Source organism: Prionailurus viverrinus, chromosome C2, assembly GCF_022837055.1.
Source record: "Prionailurus viverrinus isolate Anna chromosome C2, UM_Priviv_1.0, whole genome shotgun sequence".
NCBI lineage: Eukaryota > Metazoa > Chordata > Mammalia > Carnivora > Felidae > Prionailurus > Prionailurus viverrinus.
In genome coordinates this window covers 43,971,138-43,995,362 of record NC_062569.1, presented here as the reverse complement: position 1 = coordinate 43,995,362, position 24,225 = coordinate 43,971,138, and the positions used below count along the sequence as shown (strand labels likewise).

General features: G+C 38.6%; 1 protein-coding gene and 1 non-coding gene across 4 annotated transcripts in view; one reads left to right on the top strand and one right to left on the bottom strand.

The window, feature by feature from the left end:
* Window positions 1-7,520, top strand: part of TM4SF18 (transmembrane 4 L six family member 18) — a 35,022-nt gene extending 27,502 nt beyond the window's left edge. For 2 of the 3 annotated variants that reach the window (XM_047876310.1, XM_047876308.1), the window contains 2 exons: window positions 2,078-2,220; window positions 6,266-7,520. In XM_047876310.1, coding sequence (XP_047732266.1) covers window positions 2,078-2,220; window positions 6,266-6,461 — 339 coding nt within the window. In that variant the 3' untranslated portion in view covers window positions 6,462-7,520. The remainder of the gene's footprint in view (window positions 1-2,077; window positions 2,221-6,265) is intronic. The other variant, XM_047876309.1, reaches the window with a different exon arrangement.
* Window positions 7,521-18,577: 11,057 nt separating this feature from the next.
* Window positions 18,578-18,650, bottom strand: TRNAK-CUU (transfer RNA lysine (anticodon CUU)). The gene has a single exon. It is a non-coding gene; the product is annotated as a tRNA-Lys (tRNA).
* Between the last annotated feature and the right edge of the window lie 5,575 nt (window positions 18,651-24,225).

Here is a 24,225-nt window from a genome sequence, read left to right as displayed (position 1 = left end):
CTAAAACTAGATTAAATTGTCTCCCAAACCAAACTACCCTTCTTGGCATCCCTATTTCTGTCCTTTTTGTTCAAGTTCCAAACTCTGGAATTTTTTTTTTCAGTCCATCTCCAGCTACCTATTTCCATCCCAATGTCTTTTCTTTAGCTCATCTCTTTGTCACCTCAATTTAAAGTTGTCTCCACATGGAATCCTTATCTTGGACTCTGTCACTTCCAGCTAGCATGCTGTCACTGCCAGAGCCATCTTTCAAAATTATGTATTTGCTCACGTCACTTCCTTGCTCAAAAACCAAGTACATGGCTTGTTGGAAAAAGAGCTATTCTGGGTCTTTATCAATTCAAAATGAACTTGGTACATTTTGTTTCAGGAAGCAAGGAGGTGCTCAAGGAATGATAGGGGTATCTCAAAGGGTACAGGAATTGACTTAATAAGATGTTCCCACTGCCATACTTGGACCAAATGAGCATCTAAAAGAATAATAACAGTTATGAATTAAACACACTGAATTAGAAAATCCATGAGTCCACAATAATAGGAAGTTAAAAATGCAGAAGAAACGATAGAATTAGAGAAGCAGCACCCTGCAATCAATCACTGTGATAACTGGTAATCAGTGGATATGAGGATCATCAGTGGATGGTAAATCCATTAGTTGAAATGTCCTTAGGGAATAGCATATGACACAGTCTCAAAGTATTACCACACAAATTACTAGTTGCAAGGTGGCATATGTTTATAGATCTGAAAAACATCACCTTAACCAACAGATCAAAAGCATCACCAATTGTAGTGAGAGGCCCATAATGTATGCACATCCATTAGGTGTTCTTGACAAAATGTTGAACCTAAGTTTGGTTGTGAGGAAGCAATCAGAAAACCCCAGGTTGTGGGACATTCTATAAGGCAACTTGCTGGTATTCTTCAAAAACAGTTTAATATTCTAAAAAACTAAAAGGCAGCAAGACTAATGTAGATTAAAGGAAACTAAAGAGATGTAACCCTGTGTGTAAATTTTCATTGGGTCCTGTACAAAAAAGTAAAAAACAGTTGCAGAATAGTAGAATATCTTTATTTTGGGGAGATATGTACTGATGTGTTTAGGTGTGAGATATCACAATATCCACAACCTATTTTCAAGGGGTAAAGCAACAAAAATGTGTAAATAAATAAAGATATGTGCATGTATATGTGCATATACATACAGAAAAAGGGAGAGCAAGCAAAAATGGTAAAATATTCACAGAAGGTGAGTCTAGATAAAGAGTATACAGAGGTATATTGACTATGCATTCAGCCTTCTGATAGATTAAAAAAAATTAATGAAATGCCACTGGATATAACAAGTTGCACTCATTTTGTAAGCAACTCAAGGGCTGAGTCATGTCCAATAACCTCATTTCCCCAGCATTAGCACCCCATGTCAATCTGGTCTTCATAAACTTCTCCCCTCTGATGCTTGATAGGAGCCCTCTCTTAGGTCAGACCAGTCTACTTACGCTTACAACTCTGCTTGTACCCATCCGCCTATGAATACTGCTCATTCTCTCTACTCGAATGAAAACGTTCTCCTCCTCATCAATACCATCCTCACCTGAACATAAATATGGTCACCTAGGCTGACACCTGCTGTTTCCCCCTCATATTTATATAAATGAAGATATTCACATATCATCCTCACATGAGAAAAGCAATGGTCATAGCTTGATTCTTAGAGAACCCACCCTACCTAGAAAATAACATCTTCAATAAAGAAATATAGGTTGATTGATCACACACCTTCACTGCATTAATGTATGATCATTATTTTGATATAGAAATTCCATAAGAAAGGAACAAATTTACTAAATTAACTAGTTTCCTCTGTGGAATGCCGAGCAAAAAGTCATTTTAAAAACTTATTTTAAACATTAGGTGCTTTTGAATTAAGTGTTTCCATTTTTATGTGGACATTTGGTATTACACAGTCTGCAGTAGGCATGGATGAGTAGGGGAAGGTACCTATCTGATCATTTATCCACAATATCTCCTTGTCTCATCCTATAGCATTAACTGTCTTCTTCTATGTTTAATTTAGACACTGCTGTCAATGATTTTTTCTTCCCTTGGAATTGCTTTCTCTGGATACTGCCTGGTCATATCTGCTCTGGGCCTTGTTCAGGGTCCATACTGCCGCACTCTCAATGGCTGGGAGTACGCCTTTGAAGGCACTGCTGGACGGTAAGGAATAATTCTCCAAATCAAGAGGCTCAGTAAACCAGAAACACCTGGCTTCATGCTCCTGCTCCCTTTCCATGATAACTTTGGGGTTCCATGTGGGTACGTTAGTGCAGAATTTTCCTATTAGTTTAATAACACACAGACCAATTTCTTCCCACACAGATCTCTGGTTAGATGGAGGGTTTTTTTTTGCCAGTCTTTTAATGTCCTATGCATTCACTATTTTGAGGCTGATGTGGAGATATCCAAATGAAATGTGTGTTTTTCCTATACTTCAGAACAAAGCTTTGTGGTTATTGTGGTCTGGCAACTGCTGGAGCCTGGGACTTGAGTGGTTCTAGCAACTCAATCTTGTTTTGTGGCCAATTTGGATGTGTGGTCCGTTACAGATGGGAAGGGGCTTGGCTGGGAAAGAATCACAGTACCCATGGATGATGTTACCCATGCTATGCCATCAAGGACAACACAGAGATAGAACTGGGCAGGGTGAGCAGCAAAGTGCAGAATGAGATCCAGGGACATGACCAGGTGCAGGAGTTTATGGAGGAGCCAGGAGATTATCTAGCATGTATTGAAGAAGAATCTAGGGCAGTAGCCTTACTTAGAGGGCTGGTGGTTCAGTCAGGTGTTGAGGAACCCAATCCTAGATCGAAGAACACCTCACACTGACATTGAGCCTACCAGCACCTGGTTTATTGACCTGCCAGCACCTGTAGAAACAGCTCTAGAGGAAGCAGGGCCCAGTTGGAGATATAGGAGAGGTTCATTGAATCTCTCCCTGTCTCGTCTTGTGCTCAGAATTCTAATGGTATAAACTGAGGGAGTGTCAGTATCACTCCGTAGGGAAGTTACAGTTTCTTCTCAACACCATGTGACCGGGTCTATTGTTCAAGGCCCACATTCATTTGAATGCTTACATGCTCACCTAGGCCTGCATTGCAAAGCTACTTCTGTGCCCATAGTCGCCTTCATTCATTCTGAAGCTTCCAGTGCCACGTTGCTTGAGCAGAGCTCTCTTTCAGGTCAGGGGAACTAGAAAATAACTCTGAGCACTCTTGTGGGACACAAGGGGCTTAGGAAAGGGGACCTAATGTAGAAAGTCCCACTGGGTGCAAAAAATCATTTTTTGTGCCATCATCCCCTGAACTTTCCTCCACACCCAAACCAATGAAGACTTCCCCTTCAAAGCAAGAACCTCAGACTTCTCACATGCCTCTCCATTACTCTTTAAAGTTGCCCTTGATAGTCATATTCATCCAATCCCAACTATATACAAATATTTGGAGGTAAAACATCGGCAGCCACGAAGGGAAGTTAAGTCTCTGGTCTCCTAAAGAAATTTCCAAGGCTTGGCAAATTCTGGGCGAAACAAGTGTTAATGTTGAAATTCTACAAATCAGTTATTGATTTGCACATTCATGCAACAAATATTTATTGAGCACCTACTATGTTCAGGTCTTGAATTAGGTGCTAGAGAGTCAAAGATAAATTACATAGGTTTACTTCCCTCTAGGAGCTCAGACAGACCTTACCGAATAGAATGCTAAGATGGGAGCTTTTTTGTAGCAGAGGGTCTTCAATGCTTATACATCTGGGTTCAAGTCTTCTATATGCTACTTACAAAATCTGTGACTTAAACAAATATCCCTAAGCCTCTGTAAATGGGAGATCATGATCATTTCTATCTCATAGAACTCACAATTAAATGGAAGGAAAGCACAAATTAGATTTCATAAATGCTTAAGACATGCCAGCTTTTATTACTAACATCATTACCCTGTGTAATCTTTTATGCCACATGAGGTCCTCCACCTGCCCAGGTGGGGTGGGGTGGGGGGCAGTAGATACAGCCACTGACATGGTGACTGGTAAGGATCCTGAATCAGTTTCATTCAACAGGTATTTGTTGATCTTTGCCATGTACCAGGCACTGCTTTAGGTCTTAGACCTGGCTATTCAGGGGTGCATAAATCACAATGAGGCTCTCAGAGTACACAGTTTAGTGAGGGAATAGATATAGATACAGATAAGATAAAATTACAATATAATAAAGTAAAAGTTGTGATAGAGTCGTATATGGAGGTTGTGGAGGAAAGGACTATCAGAAAAAGTGTCTCTATTCCTTCCAGACCCTGCTAATGCACTTATGAGCCTGTGGTTTACACAAAGAATAAATAGCACCATAGTCCGGGAGAAAAATCAAAGCCCTGCAAATCACCTTGCTTAAAAGTGTTGGGTGATCTGTGCATAGCATATACTGGGAACAGTCTAGAGTAAGGATCTTGAAGGGATTAGCTTCCCTAGTGGCTGAGACTGAGTTAAGAGTATGAGGGTGTATGAAATGGGTCTAGGGTAATAGTAACAGAAAATTACATCTGTACCATGCTTTACAGGCTCCAAAGCATTTTTTACACACTTTTCAACAAATATTCATAATAACCCTAGGGTTAGATATATTAAGCCCATTGTCCAAATAAGCCTCTAGAGGTCAGAGAGGTAAAGTCTCTTGCTCAAGATCCTACAGATTCAGGAGTTCCTACAGATCCTACAGGATCCTACAGATTCAATATGGATTGAATACTCTTTGCCACTTGAGACCTAAGGGCCATGAGCAACATCAGGAAATTCTCAGAGTGCTTCTGAGTGTCCTGGAGCATAGAGAGTAGGAAATAAAGAGAGGAAACAGAGAACGAAAGAAATAGGAGAGAAATGGAGGGGGGAGAAGGAAAAACTAAGAGAAGAGAGAAGTCATGGTGGTAGTGTTCCTCAAAATGCAGAATTCATCTCTTTCTACCACAGACGCTAATGCTCAAGGCCACTTGTCCAGTACCCAGGTTGCCTTAATTGCTGTCTTAAGGAAAAGCATATTGCTGTTGACAAGACATTTATAAACAACTCCGCCATATAAATAGGTTCGATTATTTTTGTTTGGGGAATTTTCTGAGGAGGCCAGTTTTCCATTTTGATTCAGTTGAACAGTGTCACCCTTAGGACAAGTGCTGATAGCCATAGCATATCTGGAAGTGAGCATAAGTCAGCAGGGTAGATTCAGCATGGTTTTAAGATTATCTTCATAGTGGTTTAATTCTCACAATCTAGTACAAAACTAAACTAATTGAACCTTTCAATCTTTTGCATTCCCACCTCAGAATCTAAATCTTAGCAGCAGTCAAGCAGCAATGTTCTAAAGTCACCCTGTGGACTCCAAACCAGGAACAGTAGTATCACTGGGAACTTAAAAGATCTTGAGCGCCTGGATGGCTCAGTCAGTTAGGTGTCTGACTCTTGATTTCAGCTGAGGGCATGATTTCATGGTTTGTGAGATCGAATGCTTTGTTGGGCTCTGCTGGGACAGTGTGGAACTCTCTACTTCTCATTGTCCCTCCCCCACTCGCTGCCTTTCACACGTGCACGCTCTCTCTCAAATAAAAACCAATTAAAAAAAGAAAAAAGAAAAAGAAATGAAAAATCTTAAGCCCCATCCAGACCTTCCGAATCAGAAATTCTGGGGTGTATCTCTGTAACCTGCATTTTCAGAAGCCCTCCAGATAGTCCTGATCTATGCTCAAGTTTGAAAACCAGTTTGAAAGGTCTTTGGGACAGAGTCTAGGAATTTCTAGCAGCATTTACCTTTGCTATTTTGCCACATGTGTGATTTTTGAATCTAGCACAAGCTCAGCTTTGTCTCTGACAGCCCAGGCTAACTTCTGGACTTTTAGGGAAATGAACGATCTTCAACTTTCTTGGTATTGACACATGCTGCCTTTTGTTACTAGTGAACTTATCCATATGTGCTTGCCTTCTAACTGAACTAAAATGGTCTCTGAGGCAGGCATCATGTTTAAATAAGCATAGCCCAATGCTATGCATACTATATATATACTATGCATATATATATATATATGAATGATTTTTTAAATGTATTAATTCACATTTAATAATATTATGTATTTCAATCATATATATTAATTTCCCAAACAGACCAAACATCTGTGGCCTTCTTGCTTGGACCAATTTTGCTGACCATATCCCTCCTCTCTGTCAGTTTCCTTACAGATTCCAGCATCTGGATTCAGTGCCTGGAACCTGCACATGTAGTGGAGTGGAATATCATTTTATTTTCCATTCTAATAGCACTCAGTGGGCTTCAGGTGATTGTTTGCCTCATCAGAGTAGTCACTCAGTTATCCAAGATACTGTGTGGAAACTATTCAGTCATCATCCAGGTAACAGATCATTAGTGGCGCCTGTACGTCTTCCATTTTACCCCCACTGTCCAAGATTCAGTGACTCTTGTTAAATGGTTTTTAGACTCCCATCATTTTCTTTCCCTTCCTACTGCCCTCATCTTTACTCAAACTTTAATATTTCATTTTTTTTATATTCCAATGTGTCTCTTGGCTTGCCTATATGAAATGAATCAATGGAATAGTTATAAAATCTGCACTCAGTGTTTAGTGGTGAAAACAGCAGAAATGTTTTGCATGAGCAACATTTCAGTGTTCTGTGTAGAAATAACCCAAAGCACAGAGAAGTCTTACTGTTTATTGAGAATTTCCCTGTTCATAAGATAACTGAAGGCTCATAACATTATCCCATTGAAATAATTTCTCTTCTGAATGCTGCTACATTAACCTAATAACTATTCTTTATACTGAATCATTAGCAATTGATTTTAAAGGAGAGAAATCTGTTTTTATCCCTTCAAAACTGCTTCTGCTTCATCTACTAAAATATTGATGTTAATTTAGTTTGGTTGAAACTGCTAAAACTACCCGGCAAGTCCCAAGTGAACAGAAATCATGAGTGAGTAATCTTGCGTCTTATTTAAAAATAACGTACACCCTTCCTGGTAGTTTCAAATAGATATTTTCCAAATTCATCATGTTTTGAATATGAACTATAACTTTAAGTTGCTACCTGGATTATGGATCATTAATCAAGCCAAATTTACTACTTTACTCACTTTATTTTTCTTTTTTCATAGCCTGGAATTATTTGAATAAGGACAAGAATGTTTTCCATTATCAAGATATGCCATCTGTTTTTCTCATATCTACTGTATAGACTTAAGGGCAATATTCCAGTGATGATGTTTTCTCCATTTGGTGTTTGTTGTGCCTGCTTATGAAATTTACATTCCTCACTGAATGTGCCAACTATGCTACCTTTCCATTTAGAATATTTTTCTAAGCAATATGTGTCAGGATCTTCAGAAATGTTTATACCCTTTGGTCAAACAAATCCATTTCCAATAATCCATACTATGGAAATAAATAAGAATAGAAGATAAAACTTTATGCAAATATAAATAATACAACATTATTTAATATTCTGGAAAATTAGAAATATCCAACAGTCTAACTTTAGGGGAAGAATTAAATAAAGAGTAGTATATTAGTTGTAATATTATAAAGTCATTACAAAATATGTCACACAATCATTACAAATTACATTTTTAAGATTATGAATACTGTTAATTTACAAAACAGATTATAAATTCATGTTTATAGTATACGTATAACCACCTAAAGTAAACACCAAATAATCAAAATTTACAATAAAAACTAAATCTAGAAGGATTTTCAGAAAAATGTCAGCTGTCATTGACTTGGATCATAGGTGACCCTTCCTACTTTTCTATATTTTCCAAATTTTCTTTATTATGTTTTATCATTAAAATACATTTTTAAAACTCATATTTTTACTATTAAGATTTTTTGCTTTTTTCTGTTTAAAGATACTGCGTTTTTCATGTTTTCCTACCTTGAGTATCTATAATATATCATAAAGTAGTACTTAATGTTCAGTAAGGAAAGTAGTGAGGTAGAAAAGACAAAAAAAGTTTTATATAAACCTATATAATCTTACTGAGCTGTTAGCCTAATTTTCTCATTCCTGATGATGAGTGTGGTGGGCTACAAGAGGTAGCCTTGAAATAAATGATCAGTTGAGGATATGCTCAGTGGGTTAAAGAAAGTGACCATTGATCAGTTGATAGCTATATTTTGGGCAGTTACCACTACTTGCATTTATAGAAAAAAAATTAAGTAAAACATTTAGAAACTTTCTACCTATACTTACCATGACTTCTTGGAGAACAGCAGCCATGTTTTATATTTCCCATCATCCATAGGACATAGCATAAAGTGGGCATAGTAGACACTCAGTGTTGGATATTCATGTCAGGCCCTTCTGCCCTTCATCGTTGCTCTGCTGAACACCTGTCTCCAACATAGGCCCACCAGGCCATAACACTTCTGCCACTTGCCCATTGCTCTCCTCCATGAACACTGTCAACAATACTCTGTCAACACTTGCTCTGTGCCAAAGCTGGGCAGTAGCCTGGAGCAAAGGGGAAAATGCTTCTCTCTTTGGTGCCTACATCCTCCTTTGAGGGCAGCCACCCTGTCCACAGCCTTTGCTGATGTAAGTAAGCATCCTGAAAGAAAGCCATGTTGTATATCAGATGACCTCCATGCCCTGGACCCAGCAGAAGGAATTGGGATGGGCACCCAAGCCGTGGGCAGCCTGTTGTTACCGTACTAGCTTTGACTGAGCCACGAGTGAAACACTATCCAAATGAGATTGGTGGTCATTCTTGCTTGAGAATCTCAACTAGGAAGCCAAGAATGAAGCAACCCAGTCACTGCTTTCAGGAAAATAATTAAAGGATGAGAAAGGATGCCAAAATACTGAGAGTATCTGATTACTCCACCAAGCCCATAAACTTGTCATATCCAGCACGCTTTTTTCTTAGGTCTCCCAATGACTCCTCAGTCCTCTTGTAAACAGACTTATGGAATGTCAACCCCACCAGTTTGTCAGACACGTTCAGACTGTCTCAGTCTTATTCAGATTCAATACAGCATCATACCTTGAGTGGACCATGAGTAGACAGACGTCAGCTGAACGACTCCACCACAGAACTGGAAACATTGTCTAAGAACAGGGGTGCAGCCAAATGCAGTACAGTGTATGTATTATTAAATTATTAACACAGCCATCCAAAATTTTGTTTTCATTTATTTTTTTAATGTTTTATTTATATTTGAGAGAGCACAAGCAGGGGAGGGGCAGAGAGAGGGGGACAGAGGATCTGAAGCAGGCTCTGCTCTGACAGCAATGAGGCGATGTGGGGCTTGAACTCACAAACTGTGAGATCTTGGCCTGAGACAAAGTCGGATGCTCAACCAACTGAGCCACCCAGGTGCCTCCCCCAATTTTGTTTTTAAAGAGCATTTGCTAATGACGTACTTTCAAAGAAAAAAGCTGGATACAAATCTATGTGGGAAGTTTGAGCTCAAATTTTTAAATAACCACTGATTACATGCAGACATGTATAAAATTTCAGATACAGACCAAAAAAGACAGGAACAATACCTAAATGTTAACAGTTAAGAATTATCCCCTAATGATGGGATTATGACTTATGTTTTTTTTTATTTGAAATTTTCATTTGAAAATGTATTTCTTAAATAATGAGAAAAAAAATCTCATTTGAAAAGAAAGTATCCTCTCATCCTATCTGTAAAATCTGTTTAAGGAGCTGAGAATAGAGAAACCCTAAACATGAAGGCATGTGTGTGATAGCCTTTTTTTTTTTTTTTTTTTTTTTTTACTCTTTTCATTTTCTAATTCTCAGAGAGACTGACTATTGCTAGCTAATTTTAATTAGGGATGAATTCTGCTTTATACATTTATGCTTTTATATTTGCAATTTCTCTCTTATTTCCTTTGCTTCAATCTCAATGTAATTTTTCTAACTTCTTAAATTCAATGCCTAGCTTATCAATTTTCAATCTTTCTTTTTCTCTTCTTAAAATAAGCATCTAAGACTTCGTACTTTTTCTGTAAGTACCACTTTGGTTGCATCTTCCAAGTTTTGAAATGTTGTATTTTCCTTATTACTTAGTTATAAATATTTTCTACTTTTCTTTATGATCTTTCCCTGTCTATGTGTTTTTAAATGTGCTTTTAAAATTTCCAATTATGTGAGTTTGGGCTTTTTTTTTTTTAATTGATTTCCATCTTAGTTATATCGTGATTATACAATGTGGTATATATGATTCTGATACTTTGAACATTTTTAAAACATGTTTTATGGTTACTATTTGTAAATATTTTATTTACTTTTTTTAATTTTATTTTTTATTTTTTTAAATTTACATCCAAATTAGTTAGTGTATGGTGCAACAATGATTTCAGGAGTAGATTCCTTTATGTACTTTAAAAGTATATGTTTATCCAAATATTGGGTTCAAGATTCAATAGTGTCCATTAGGAGAAGTTGTTAATTTTGTCGTTCAGATCCTTGGTTTCTTTTCAGCTGTTTGCTTGATCTATAGTATCTATGAAGATTAAATGGGTGTATGTATGTATACTAATTTGTATAATCTTATTTACATATTATATACAATATAAATATAGAATCTATTTATTATATATTATTTATCATATATTATAATATAATTAATTATATATTAATACATTAGTATATTATAATTATATATTATATTATATATTTATTATGATTATATATTATTATGTTGTATATTATTAATATATTATCTATATATTATATATTATATTATTATATATAATAATTATATATTATTATATAGATATATAATAAGTAAATATATAAATACACACATATCTCAGAAAACAGTGTTTGGCACATGGATACAATTTATAAGTAGTCTATAACGTAGTGGCTTAAAAAATTTTTTTTTAATGTTTATTCATTTTTGAGAGACAGAGTGTGAGTGGGGCAAGGGGCAGACGGAGATAGGGAGACACAGAATCTGAAGCAGCCTCCAGGCTCCAAGCTGTCAGCACAGAGACCAGCACTGGGCTCAAACTCATGAACTGTGAGATCATGACCTGAGCCAAAGTCAGACGCTTAACCAACTGAGCCAACCAGGCGCCACTATAATGTAGTGGTTTAAAGATGTACTCTGGAGTCAGAATGCTCAGATTCAAATCTAGGCTCTGCCTTATTAGCTGTGTGATCCTGGTCAGGTTTATTTAAGGCATTTGTGCCTCTGTTTCTGAATTTGTAAAGTAGGAATAAGAACAGAGTTGTGTACATTTTGAGTTGGTACATATAAAGCTCTTAGAACCAGGGTGACTCAGAACACAGTGTAGTTGGAGCAGATTTGCAATGGCTAGGACCTGGAAATACCACAGATACAACAGAATGGGAAGGGAGTGAAGAAAGGTCCTAAGGTTCTAGGGAGAGAATAGGGTCAGAAGTCTGGGGAGGGAAAGGTAAAGTAGGCAAAGGTAAGAGGCAGGCATTGCTAGGCTAGAGAAAGTGCAAGAGAGGCGAGCACTTCATTTTGTCGTTTTGACGCATGTTTGGAGAGTATAAACATAATAGCCATCAGAATCTGATTCCTAAAACCCTAATCTCTGGTGTATATACTTCCATCCCACTGAAAAGGTACAAGGAGGGGGTGTCTGGGTGGCTCAGTAGGTTAAACATCTACTCTTTATCTCAGCTCAGGTCTTTATTTCAGCTCAAGTCTTGATCTCAGGGTTGTGAGTTCAAGCCCCACGTTGGGTTCCATGCGGGGCATAAAGCCTACTTAAAAAAAAAAGCTACAAGGAAAGGGTACAATTATGAAAACTACAACTATTTATATTTAGAATGACTCCTGCTAGTTCTGCTTCCTGCTTTGTGAGATGAAGCTGGGAATTAGGGACAAGATTCCAGTCCCAGAGGAACTGGGATACCTGTAGGAAACCAAGGTAAGAAGTCAAGGTTGAGTGTGTGTAATTGGGCAGATAGGGCAGGACACACAAACCTGGCTACTAAAATCCTTTTACTAGATGTGGTGCCTGGCTACCCTGGCCAGAGCCAGCCCATGTCTGACCCAAGGAACAAAACCAGTTCAAATCAAATGTTTTTTTATGCATTAATATGAAAACACACACACGCACACACACACACACACACACACACACACACACAGAATCTGATTTCACTCCTGCCTGAAATCACACTAAATTTATAATAAAGGTTTTTTTAAAGACATAAACGAACAAATATTCAGAGATTAGGGGAGACAACAGCAATAAAATTACAGAAGCTACAAAGCATACTGATAAAACATAACTGACAAAACCACCTTAAAAAAACATGAAAATCCCAAGCTTTAGGAGTAGGGGTGGTAAGCTGAGAGCCAGCATAATTTACATGTCAGAATCTTCAAAAGACTCCCAGATGGGTAGCACCAGATACATCTGGAACTGGGAGTAAAGGAAGACCAATGAGAAGGATTGGTTGAGTCCCTGTATCCCTCTCTATGTCACTGGAAAATGGCAGACACTTGAAAGTTTATCCTCTGGAAAGGGTAAAATAGAGGGTCTCCGAGTTCACCAAAGAGATGGATATTACACCCAAACTAGAGAGATTAAGTGACTGTTACATCCTGAATGAGGGATACTGAGACACACCTGCCCCAAAGCCCTTTTAATCCACTCAGATCTCAGAATAACTATTAGCCAGAACTTTCCCTTCCAAGTTGGAGCCTCTTGTAGGGAGTCTGGCCAGTGAAAGAGGAAAACTTAGATACTAACTGTGGTAGACTGAATAATAACCCCCCAGAGTGTCCATGTCCAAATCCCAGGGGACTGTGAATATGTTACCCAGAAATGGACTTTGCAGATGTCATTAAATTAAGGATTTTAAAAAGGGGAGATTATCCTGGATTACCCAGGTAAACTCAACATAATCACAAAGGTCATTGTAAGAGGGAGACAAGTATCACTTTCAGAGAAAGAAGATACAAGGACAGAAACAGGAATCGGAGAGGAGAGAAGCTGCCAGGAGGGGGTCAATCAAGGAATACAGGTAGCCTGCAGAAGCTGGAAAGGTCAAGAAAATGGATTCTCACCTAGACCTCCAGAAGGAACTTGGGCCTGCTAACCTCTTGATTTTATAACAGTGAAACTGATTTTGGACTGTCATTCCCCAGACCTGCATGATAATAAACTTCTGTTGTTTTATGTTACTATGTTTGGAGTTATTTGTCACCACAGCTATATGAAATAATATAGTGGCATTTGCAATGCTTCAATAAATGGCTCACCCAGTTTACCCAACAATGAAGTTCAGAGTCAATAAGCACACACTCAACTTCCAATTAGCTCTTCCCTTCCTTCATAATCATGAGCAGATAGGCGAGGGCCCTCACACATCTGAGGAACACGTCTTACATGAAAGATAGAGAGTTTTGTTTTAGCCTCTATCTCTATCTAAATGAAGATCGATTCAGAGGAAACCAATTTGGAAAGAAGAAAACTTTAAAAATATATATATCATGCATTCCTCAGGAAGATGAGAAGATTTTGTGTTCATGAAGGAAGACAAGAATTATACATTTTTAAAAAGCGTTCAATGAACAACAACAAAACTCTTAGAAATTAAAAATAAGATAGCATAAATGAAAAACTCAGTATAAGATTTGGAAAATGAAGTCAAGGAATCACTTAGAGACTAGAGCAAAAAGAATAAGATTTTTTTAAGTGAGCAAAAACTAAGGAAAATTAGAAAACTAGTCAGTCTAAGAAGTCAACACCAACTGATAGAAATTTCTGGAAAGAAAGAACAGACAAGATGGAAGAAAAAATAACAATGCAAGAAAATTTCATGAAACGGAAGAGCATGACTATCCAGATAGAAAAGTTATTCCAAATAGAGTTTTAAAACCCCTGATTGAAAGAGGATATTCTACAAGCTTTCAGAGGAAAAATGGAACAGGTCACATAGAAACTATAGGGAATCATATTGGCTTTAAATTTCTAATAGCTAAATTAGAGAAAAACTGGAGCAATGCCTTTAAAAGGAAGGAAATAATTTTGAAGGAAATTATTTCCATGATACATGACATTTTCTATGAGTAACTTCTCAAAATATCACCTTCCTGGAGAATGCACTCCACCAAAATGAGAGAATTCTTCCTCCTTGAAGAGGAAGAATTAAGATTCAGGAAACAGGAGATAGAACACAGAATAAAAGTGAGGGGAATTCCCAGAAAGGAGGAAAAGTGTGTTCCAAAATAACACCTGTTCACCAGGTGTAGAGCAATAGTCCCCTGGAGCAGTATGACTTGAGACACAAATATACATCAAGGGCAGTGATCACAAAGAGCCCTGATACAAACATACTATCCTTTAACTTGAGGATAGTATGCCCGAGTGAAATTTGTATCTATACCTGGTCTGGCTTACCCATGTGCTGATGATGTTCCTGCTCTCCCTTCTGTTGTCCACTCTTTCAATCAGCTGAGGACCCTCAGCACTTCTGCAGAGTGCTCCTCTGCCAACTCCTAAGAACTGAGAGGCCATGGGACTATTCCACTTATCTTCTCCCAAGAGCCTTCAGCCAAAAGTTACACAGTTGCCCTTTTCGAACACAAGTGGGTTTATGTTTGCTATTAATTTTTTTTCTTCAAAAAGAAACAATATATTGTTTAAGAAATAGATATCTTAAATAAAATGATTACAGAAAAGAGCAGCTTACTTTCCAGAGAATGAGCTGTGTTCACCTAGGCCAATTCAAACCTCTCCCTGCTTGTTCCTGGGTCTTTGACAATAAGTTCTGGATTTCATACAAAATGGTTTTTTGGAAGTCGGGGGAATTTTAGTTCAAGGAAAGTCTCAAGCACAGCAGTGCAGGAACTTGCATTAATATTGAGGTTTGGTAGCCTTTCCCACTTTCTCCAAATTTGTAAGCAATCATACGTGCAACCTAGATCTTGTCCTCCATATTCTTCCATGTGCCCTGAGGTATTTGGGCACCCTTAAGAACTCTGGTTCTGGTAGAGTTCATAACTTGCCCTCTAGGCCCTGAGGTTAATATATTTGAGTGATTCTAAATATTTTTATAAAAACTTATTTATAGACAGAGTTGGGAGCCTGAGATCTTTAGAGAACAACTCAATATAGCTTCTGGACTACCCTTCATCCCTTTTATTTTCTGTGAGAATCTGGTTCTCTGTTTCCAGAACCACTGTATCTAATGTCAAGATACAACAGAAGATACTCAATGGAAATTGGAACTCCTTTAGGCTGGGAGCTGTGGTTTCGTCTGCAGACCACGGACATAGATCCCTGCCGAATGAGTACCACTGAGCAATCTTGGCCTCAGGGCATCCAGTTAAAGCTATTCCTGAAGGGCCTAGAAAAAAGAACCCTGGAAAATCAGCAAAATGTGAAAGCTTGAGTCCTGCAGCTCTAGGGAATCCATCAGGTCCACCGTGGTGGAAATCTCCAGAAGTACAAGTGCTGACTGTCATGGAGGAGTCTTCCATCAGCTTCTCCAAACTGGAAAATGAAGCTCCTAGGAGTCATTTGGTGTTCGTGGATATGACAGGGCACATCTCACTGCTTAGCCTCTAAGTTTAAAGCCTACTCTTCCCCTATTTTGGCAGAGGCAGTAGTATCCAGCCTAGGGGAAAGACAGGATGATGGAAGAGAAACATTTGCAGGAATTCTGGAGGCAGTTCCGAGTACCTTGCGTCAGCTTTTATAATACTACAACCCCCTAAGGATGAGTTCTTTTGTACCTGAAGATCTAAAAGGAGAGCCAAGAGGAAATACTATGGCTGACTCAGAGTTCAGGGGCCCAGATTATAGCTTTTTTGGAGCTCAGTGATCAGAAATAGGGTTTGATCCCTTATGTTAAAGAGTCATAGTAAAATCATTGAGTAAAAAGTATGTTTGGGGAATATGATAATTATTTGATCTCAAAAAGCACTTTTGAAATTGTAAATTACAAAGGGGTAAAGATACCTTTTTAATGGAGATATCTGACATCACTTTCTCTAAGTGACCCAACTGAATGTAGGAGGCATGTTGGTGCCTCTTGCATTTCCCCTAAGTTCACCCCATAGGGCCTCTGCAGATAGTTCCAGTATAGGCAGACAACTTTCTGCATCTAACTGAATATATTCTCTGGATGTAGGGATGTGCTTATACAGGAAACAGGGAGGCCAGAAGTGCCTGGGAGTCAATACCCCAGCAGTGACCTTCAGGTGAGTAAATTTCATAATCTCCATGCTTTTCGATCTGCTAGTTCTGAGGGGGTACTATTCAGTTTTTCAAAGAATCCCCAGCCCGACTGAATCCCAGCTACCCACAGCATTAACTCACTTTTTGGCTTCTTTCCCTTCTTTGATTCACTTCCCAGTGCCAATTAAATGTAAATATTGCAGGATTTTAAAGTCATTGAAAGTAATGGAGAACTGCTCAAATCACACACAAGGTTTTGACAAATAAGGATTTGGCAGGTTAGGTTAGCAAATGTTTGAAGAAAAGTAAAAAAAAAAATTATGACAGGTTATATGTGTCAAAAGAATGATTTGAATATGATAGATTAAGAGATGCCCTTAGGGGGCACTTGGGTGGCTCAGTTGGTTAAGCGTCCGACTCTTGGTTTCAGCTCAGGTCATGATCTCACGGTTCGTACATTCAAGCCCCACATCGGGCTCTGTGCTGACAGCATGGAGCCTGCCTGGTATTCTCTCTTTCCCTCTCTCTCTCTGCTCCTCCTCTGCTCTGTCTCTCAAAATAAATAAACTTAAAAAAAATTTTAAAGGATGCCCTTAGTATTCCCTTCAATATTTAGCAAAATGACCCTATTTGTAAAGGTACTACATATATCGAAAGTGAAATGAAAGAATCTATATTGTGCTCTCTTAAAGCTTTGTTGACAAAAATTATAACATTTAAATCCAAATAACACTTGATTTGCTTTTGCCTCATCCTAAGATTTTGTCCAGACTTACAGGCCTAATCAAAATTGTGTGTTAGTGCTGGGGTGCAGGTCATGATCCCAGGGTCATAGGATTGAGCCCCTACATCGAGCTCCAATGAGCATGGAACCTGCTTAAGATTCTCCTTCTCTCTCTCTCTCTCTCTCTACCCCTCTCCCCCAGTCATACTCTTTTTAAAATAAAAAATAAACAAATAATTTTAACAATTGTGTTAAATATTAGATTAAACCATGTAAAACTTATTTTTAGAAATAAAAAAGTAACATTTAAACTGATATAAAATAAAATTGGTTTCATTTCTTTTTAATAAAAATTAATGTTTATTTATTTTTGAGAGAGAGAGAGAGATTGAGAGAAAGAGAGCGTGTGTGAACAGGGGAGGGGCAGAGAGAGAGGAAGGGACACAGGATCTGAAGCAGGCCCCAGGCTCTGAGCTGTCAGCACAGAATCCAACACGGGGCTCAAATCCATGAACCATGAGATCATGACCTGAGCCAAAGTCAGATGCTTAACCAAGTGAGCCACACAGGTGCTCCTATAATGTAGTGGTTTAAAGAAGTACTCTGTTTTCTTTGAAGAATTCTGATCTACAAAATCACAGTTTGCTCATTCTTAAAGATATTAGGGGAACCTGGATAGACAGGACTAGCCAACATTGTACTGTTGTGGGAGGGAAAAAAGTTTTCTCATGCACAGTTGTGTCATAGTTGCACCTGAAAGTAGGAAGTAGGAACATTATGAAGGATATGCAATGTGATGTCCCAGAGCCATCAGTTCCTGGTTCCTTCAAGTCACTATCTTATATCTTAGTCTGAAAACCATGAGTGAAGTAGGTAAAACAGTGAGGCAACGTGACATACAGTTTTATGAATATGGAAGGATCCTTTAAAATACTGTGGCACAACAATTTGTAATGAAGAGGAAAATGCTTGAAGTACAGAGAGGATAATCTGATTTTTCAGCATAGCATGTTGCTTATGAACTTGAGCCCTGGAGCCTGAATGGCTGGGTGTTCAAATTCTGGCTCGGTCTCTAATTGGCTGTGCAACCTTGGGTGGGAGTCTTACCTTCTTCCTTCTGCTTTACTTGTCTCACTCTTGAGGTGGTAGAGATTAAATGAGTTAAATTCCTCAAGTGCTAAACACATGTAGAAAGCAGTCCAAAATTGTCATTATTGTCACTCTTAATGTTTTTTCAGGTCACAAAGCCAGTTTCAGGGTATTCTACAATGCATTCACTCAACAAACATTCATTAGGCACATACTGTGTGCGAAACACTGTTCTGGATGCTGAGGATACATCAACAAACAAAACCAACAAAAATTTATGCCCTAATGGAGTTTACATTTGGTAAGAAGAGGCAGACAACAAACCTGATAAATAAGATTTGATAGTAAATTGGAAGGTAAGTGCTATGGACAAAAGGAAAAGTGGGGGGAAATCCCACGTGCTGGGGAGAGGGGAGGTGGAGCAGGTGTTGATATTAAATCATATGGTCAGGGTAGACCCCACTGAGAGGGTGACATACATACATACATACATTTATTTATTTATATTTTAAGTAGACTCCACACCTAACGTGAGGCTTGAACTCATGATCTTGAGATCAAGAATCACATGCTCTACCAACTGAGCCAGCCAGGCATCCCAAGAGGGTGACACTTAAATTAAAACCTAGTGGATGTGAAGAAAGGAGCTATGAGGATACCTGAGGGGATGCATTCAGGCAGAGAAAGTGTCAGCGCAAGAGGCTTCTGTTGCAGGTGTGGCTGGTAAGGCTGGGGAGCAGCAAAGAAGCAAGCCTGGTCAGAGCAGAGCAAGCGAAGCAGAGAAGAGTGGAGGTGGGAGAAAAGAGGTAACAGGAGGTGAAATCCTTAAGGAGCTTTGAAAGTCATAGAAGGGACTATGGATTTTATCCTGCAGGAAATGGAGAGCCATTGCAAGGCTTTGAGAAGAGGAGTGACCTGATGGAATTTATATTTTTAAAGGGTCACTCGGGCTGTGTTAAGAACAGACTGGAGGGAGGCTAGAGTAGAAGCAGGAAACTATTTTGGAGGCTGTTACAGTTCCCAAGAGGGACACAATGAACGGCTTGAACCAGGGAAATGTTAGGAGAGGTGGTGAGAAGTGGCCGGATTTTAGATTAAGTAAAACCTTGGATTGCAAGTTAAGTTGTTCTGTGAGTGTTCCGCAAGATGAGCAAACATTTCTAACACATTTAACTTGATAAATGCGTGGTGTCTTGGAATACAAGTAGTATGTGACACGGAACATCACATGATCACAGATGAGCCAATGATTCTTCTCTCTCTCTTTCTCTCTCGCTGCAGGATTGTGGGTGATCATCTCCCATGCTCAGATGCTTGGTCTCAGGCTGCAGCGTTTGGCAGAAATCAGTGATTTTTTGGAACATTGGAAGGTGCCCACTACTGGTACTAGTGTTTTTCTGTTTGTTTGTGGTGTTTGTTTGTTTGTTTGTTTGTTTTGTCACTTCAGAGCACCTGTGGAAAGTCCTTTGCTTTTCCGTGCAAGAGTAAGCTTAGGAAGGCTTTGCTTCATTCTAGGTCAGGCTGCCTGCAGGTAGACCCTTTCTTCTGCTGCCTCATTGCCAGTTACATTAAATACAGTATATGACAAGAGTTTATGAATACTGTACTGTAGTCAACATCTGTGCGAACGCACACAATGGCTCTATGCAGAAAAAGGTTGAAAAGAAAGGAGGTAAAAAGATGGAGTTGATTACAGTGGAAGTTAAGAAGGAAATCATCAAGAAGTGTTAACGGGGTATGCGAGTGGCCGAAACTGCAAGATTTTATAAGAAGTTTACGTCTTGCATCTCGTCTGCAGAGGAGGGGGAGAAAAAGGCAGAGGAATCCCTCACTTCAAATGAGATTAAGGAGATGTGTAAACTGTGGGAAGCAGTGCAAAATTTTGTAGGAAAGCATCACCCGAATAAGGCTGTAGCAGTGAGAGCAATGAATCTGTTTAACGACAATGCAATGTCACATTTACACGAAATCCTCAAAAGGAGGCAAAATCAAGTGTCATTGGATAGGTTCCTTGTTAAAGTGGCACGAAAAGGGAAAGATTCCATTGAGCCAACAGATAGCAGTGATTCCGTTAGTGATAGTGAAAGTTGTCCTACACAATAACCCTCCTCTCTCTTGTCTCCCTCACACCAGCCATGAAGGTTTTCAAAGGTAAGTGCAGGTTAATTTTTCTTCATCGTTTACATTTGCTTTATTTTGTATTATATTAAATAATTGTATCATTTTTATATGAATATTTTTGGGTTGTAGAATAAATCCTCTGAGTTTCCTTTATTTCATATGGGGAAATTCGCTTTGATAGGCAAGTGCTTTGGATTACAAGCATGTTTCTGGAATGAATTAGGCTCACAAACCAAGGTTTTACTGTATACTTTGAACAGGTGACAAACTGAATGTGAAATGTGAAAAGGAGAGGAGATAAGGCTGAATCCAACGTTTCTGACCTGGCTTAGAAGGCTGCAAGTGCCATGAACTGAGATGAAGAAGGCAGTGAATAAAATGGTTTTCGCGGGATGAGCAAGATCGGTTCAGTTTTGTGATTCTTCTTCTTGTTTCTCTACAGGTAAGATATTTTCCTCTTTCTGTGTTCTTTCAAGATGTTCTCTGTAGATTGAGTATGATATGCTTAAGTATAGGGTTTTGTTTTTGTTTTTTGGTATTTATTCTAGCATTTGTTTTCTGAGCCATTCGGATTTGTAGCTTAGTAGTGTCTGTCACTAAATTTGGAAACTTCTTGGTCCATATTACTTTAAATATTTATTTTAGTCCATTTCTTTCATTCTTCTTCTGGCCCTCCAATTTTGTTACATTTAAAAATTATCTCATAGTCCTGGAATATTCTCTGTGCGTATGTGTGTGATTTGTTTGTTTTTTTTTTGTTTTCATTCCTTTTTCCTCTTTGCATTTCAGTTTTGGAAGTTTCTATTGACTGATCTTTAAGCTCACTGATTCTCTCCTTGGTTGTGTCCAGTCTAATGAGGCATCAGAAGCACTTTTATTTCTGTTATAGTATTTTTGATTTCTAGTATTTTCTTCTTCTTCTTCTTCTTCTTCTTCTTCTTGTTATTATTATTATTTAGAATTTTCATCTCCCTGCTTGCATTACTTCTCTAATGGGTTCAGGAAAAGTTGTTGATTTCCAGTTTGTCCAGTGTTTCTTATTGTAAGGATGGTAGTGATGACATCCAAGCTCTTAACATGTTGGAGCTAAAAATGAAAGTCTTAGAAATTCATATTTGGGCATATTGATATCGAGATGTCTATGAGGTTGTTGTTACTCAAAGTATGGTTCATGAATCTGCAGCACTGGCATCCCCAGAGAGCCAGCACAGAAATGCAGAATATTGAGCTCTACCCCAGACCTACAGAAGCAAAATTTACATTTTGAAAGATCTTCAGATTTTTATGGGGATTTATCTGCATGTTTGAGAAGTGCTGTATTAAACAATTAGGCAGAGGGGCGCCTGGGTGGCGCAGTCGGTTAAGCGTCCGACTTCAGCCAGGTCACGATCTCGCGGTCCGTGAGTTCCAGCCCCGCGTCGGGCTCTGGGCTGATGGCTCAGAGCCTGGAGCCTGTTTCCGATTCTGTGTCTCCCTCTCTCTCTGCCCCTCCCCCGTTCGTGCTCTGTCTCTCTCTGTCCCAAAAATAAATAAATGTTGAAAAAAAAAATTAAAAAAAAAAATTAAAAAAAAAAATTAAAAAAAAAAAAAACAATTAGGCAGAAAGGTCCAGGTTGGAGACATAAATTTCTGAATTTTAGTCATGTTGACAATATTTTATTTTATTTGGAAATTTTTTTCTTAATGTTTATTTTCGAAAGAGAAACAGAGCATGAGGGGGGAAGGGGCAGAGAGAAGAAGACACAGAATCTGAAGCAGACTCCAGGCTCTGAGCTGTCAGCACAGAGCCCCACACAGGGTTTGAACTCACCAACCGTGAGATCATGACCTGAGCTGAAGTTGGTCACTCAATGGACTGAGCCATCTAGGCACCCCTATAATATTTTAATAGTAGCTATGTCATAGACTTTTTTTCTAAGGGAGATTAGCCTCAATGCACTCCAACCAAACCACAGGAATTTACCTATAATTGAATAAGTTGTGTTTATTGCTCGTTGCAATGTAAGACAACACATACCATGGAGAACCACGGAGTATCTCAGACAGAAGGTGTTACAAAGGACTTATAGGATTGTGTTAGGTGATTTAAGGGATGTTTAAAGAAGTAGGGCTTTAGGGGCACCTAAGTGGCTCAGTCGGTTGAGCATCCATTTCTTGATTTCAGCTCAGATCATGATCTCACGACTGAGATTGAGCTCTGCACCTAGCTGAGGGTGGAGCCTGCTTAGGATTCTCTCTCTCCCTCTCTCTCTGCCCCTCCTCTATCTCTCTCAGAATAAATAAATAAGCATTAAAAAAAAAAAAAAAGGAAGCAGGGTGTCTGGGTGGCTCAGTCAGTTAAGCATCTGACTTCGGTTCAGGTCATGATTTCATGGTTCATGAGTTTGAGTCCCATATTGGGTGAGCTCGAGTCCCACTTTGGGTGAACAAGAGCCCCACTTCAGGTGAGCCTTGCTTCTCTCTCTCTCTCTTCCTCTCTCTCTCTCTCTTTCTCTGTCCCTTGTGAGATTCTTTCTCTCCCTCCCTCTCTGCCCCTCTCTCACTTGTGCCCTCTCACTCTCAAAAAAAAAAAAAAAAAAAAAAGAAAGAAAAGAAAAGAAAAGAAAGAAAAGAAAAGAAAAGAAAAGAAAAGAAAAGAAAAAGGAATCAGGGCTTTGCTCTAGATTGGATGCAGTATTTATTCTATGATTCAATATCTTAACAAAGCAGTCAGTTATAGCCAGGATAAGAGAATATTTGGTTATTTTAAAGGTTTGGGCAATGTTTGTGTTTTTCATATGTGTTCAGACATTACTTTGGAGTGGACTTGTTTTTGTCTTGATTCATCATAATCACAGTAGTGTTGTCTGATGTACTTTTCTCTTTATTCTTCATTTTCAACATCTTCCCACTATTTCATTCTATGCCTTATTTTGTGGGTGTCTAGCCCCTCATGGTGTCTACCCCATACTCTGAAAGCTTGTGGTTTATGTATTTTTAACCTGAGAAGGACACAGGGCTCTAGCCTAAGTGTACCTCTCTGACCCAGCTACCAGTTGCTCTACTTATTTAACTCTTATCTGGTTGATAGTTGCCCTGAGTTGCCCAGAGTACCAGGCGGGGAGGTTAGTAGTGAGAGCATCCATTAGGCTTTAAGGGCTGGGTTCAACTTTGACAATAACACCTACTTGCTTTGGTAAGTTCCTTACTAGAACCAAGTTCTAGTTTTTCAATTACAAGGAGCCTAACAACTTTCCTTTCAGGATTTGCTGACACAATTAGAGTTACTGTTTAGAAAGTGACTGAGGATGTGACTTTCAACAAATGGTGGCTATTGGGAGAAGAAACAGAAAGAATGGAAATGGGTGGAAAAGTTGCTAACATCTACCCCATTGTCTTTAAACTCCCCATCCTGCCCCCACATCATTTACATCCCATTGGTCTACCTTGTTGGAAGATACACTTAGAGTTTTATATTCTGAGCAAAACTTAGCATTTATTGATTAATGTAGAAGTCATATGCTTAAACTACTGAAGCCAATTAATAAGGTCACATGGGAGAAATATTTGACTTGGAATCCTGTGATTTCTATTTGAACCCTGCCTGGCACCATAACTTGGAAGTGTAAATCCTGTGGCAAATTACTAGGCCCTCTGAACTTTAGATGCTTCATGTATTAAACAGGTATAAGGGTTGGGTTGAGGGAGAGTGTTTTGAAGATAACATTTTGAAGAATACTTTTAAAGGTATTTTATATATTGTAAAGCTTTTAAAACATAAGGTGCTATTATCATTAGGTCCTTGTGCATATTTTCATGTGCTCTATTTATTCTTAGACTTATTTTTAGCTGTGGAATAGAAAAACCAGGAAGGAATCCAAATTTTCCTCCAAGGTGTTTGAGCTTATACATTTGAGCCAAATTCAATAAAGCTTAGCTAAGTTGCCTTATGTTCTTGGGATACAAACCAAGAATATAATCAAATAATGGTTACCAACTTCAAACACTGCTGTACCAAGACGGATATATTGAGGGCTATGCAGGAAGGGAAAGGCAGAAATTTTTATTTT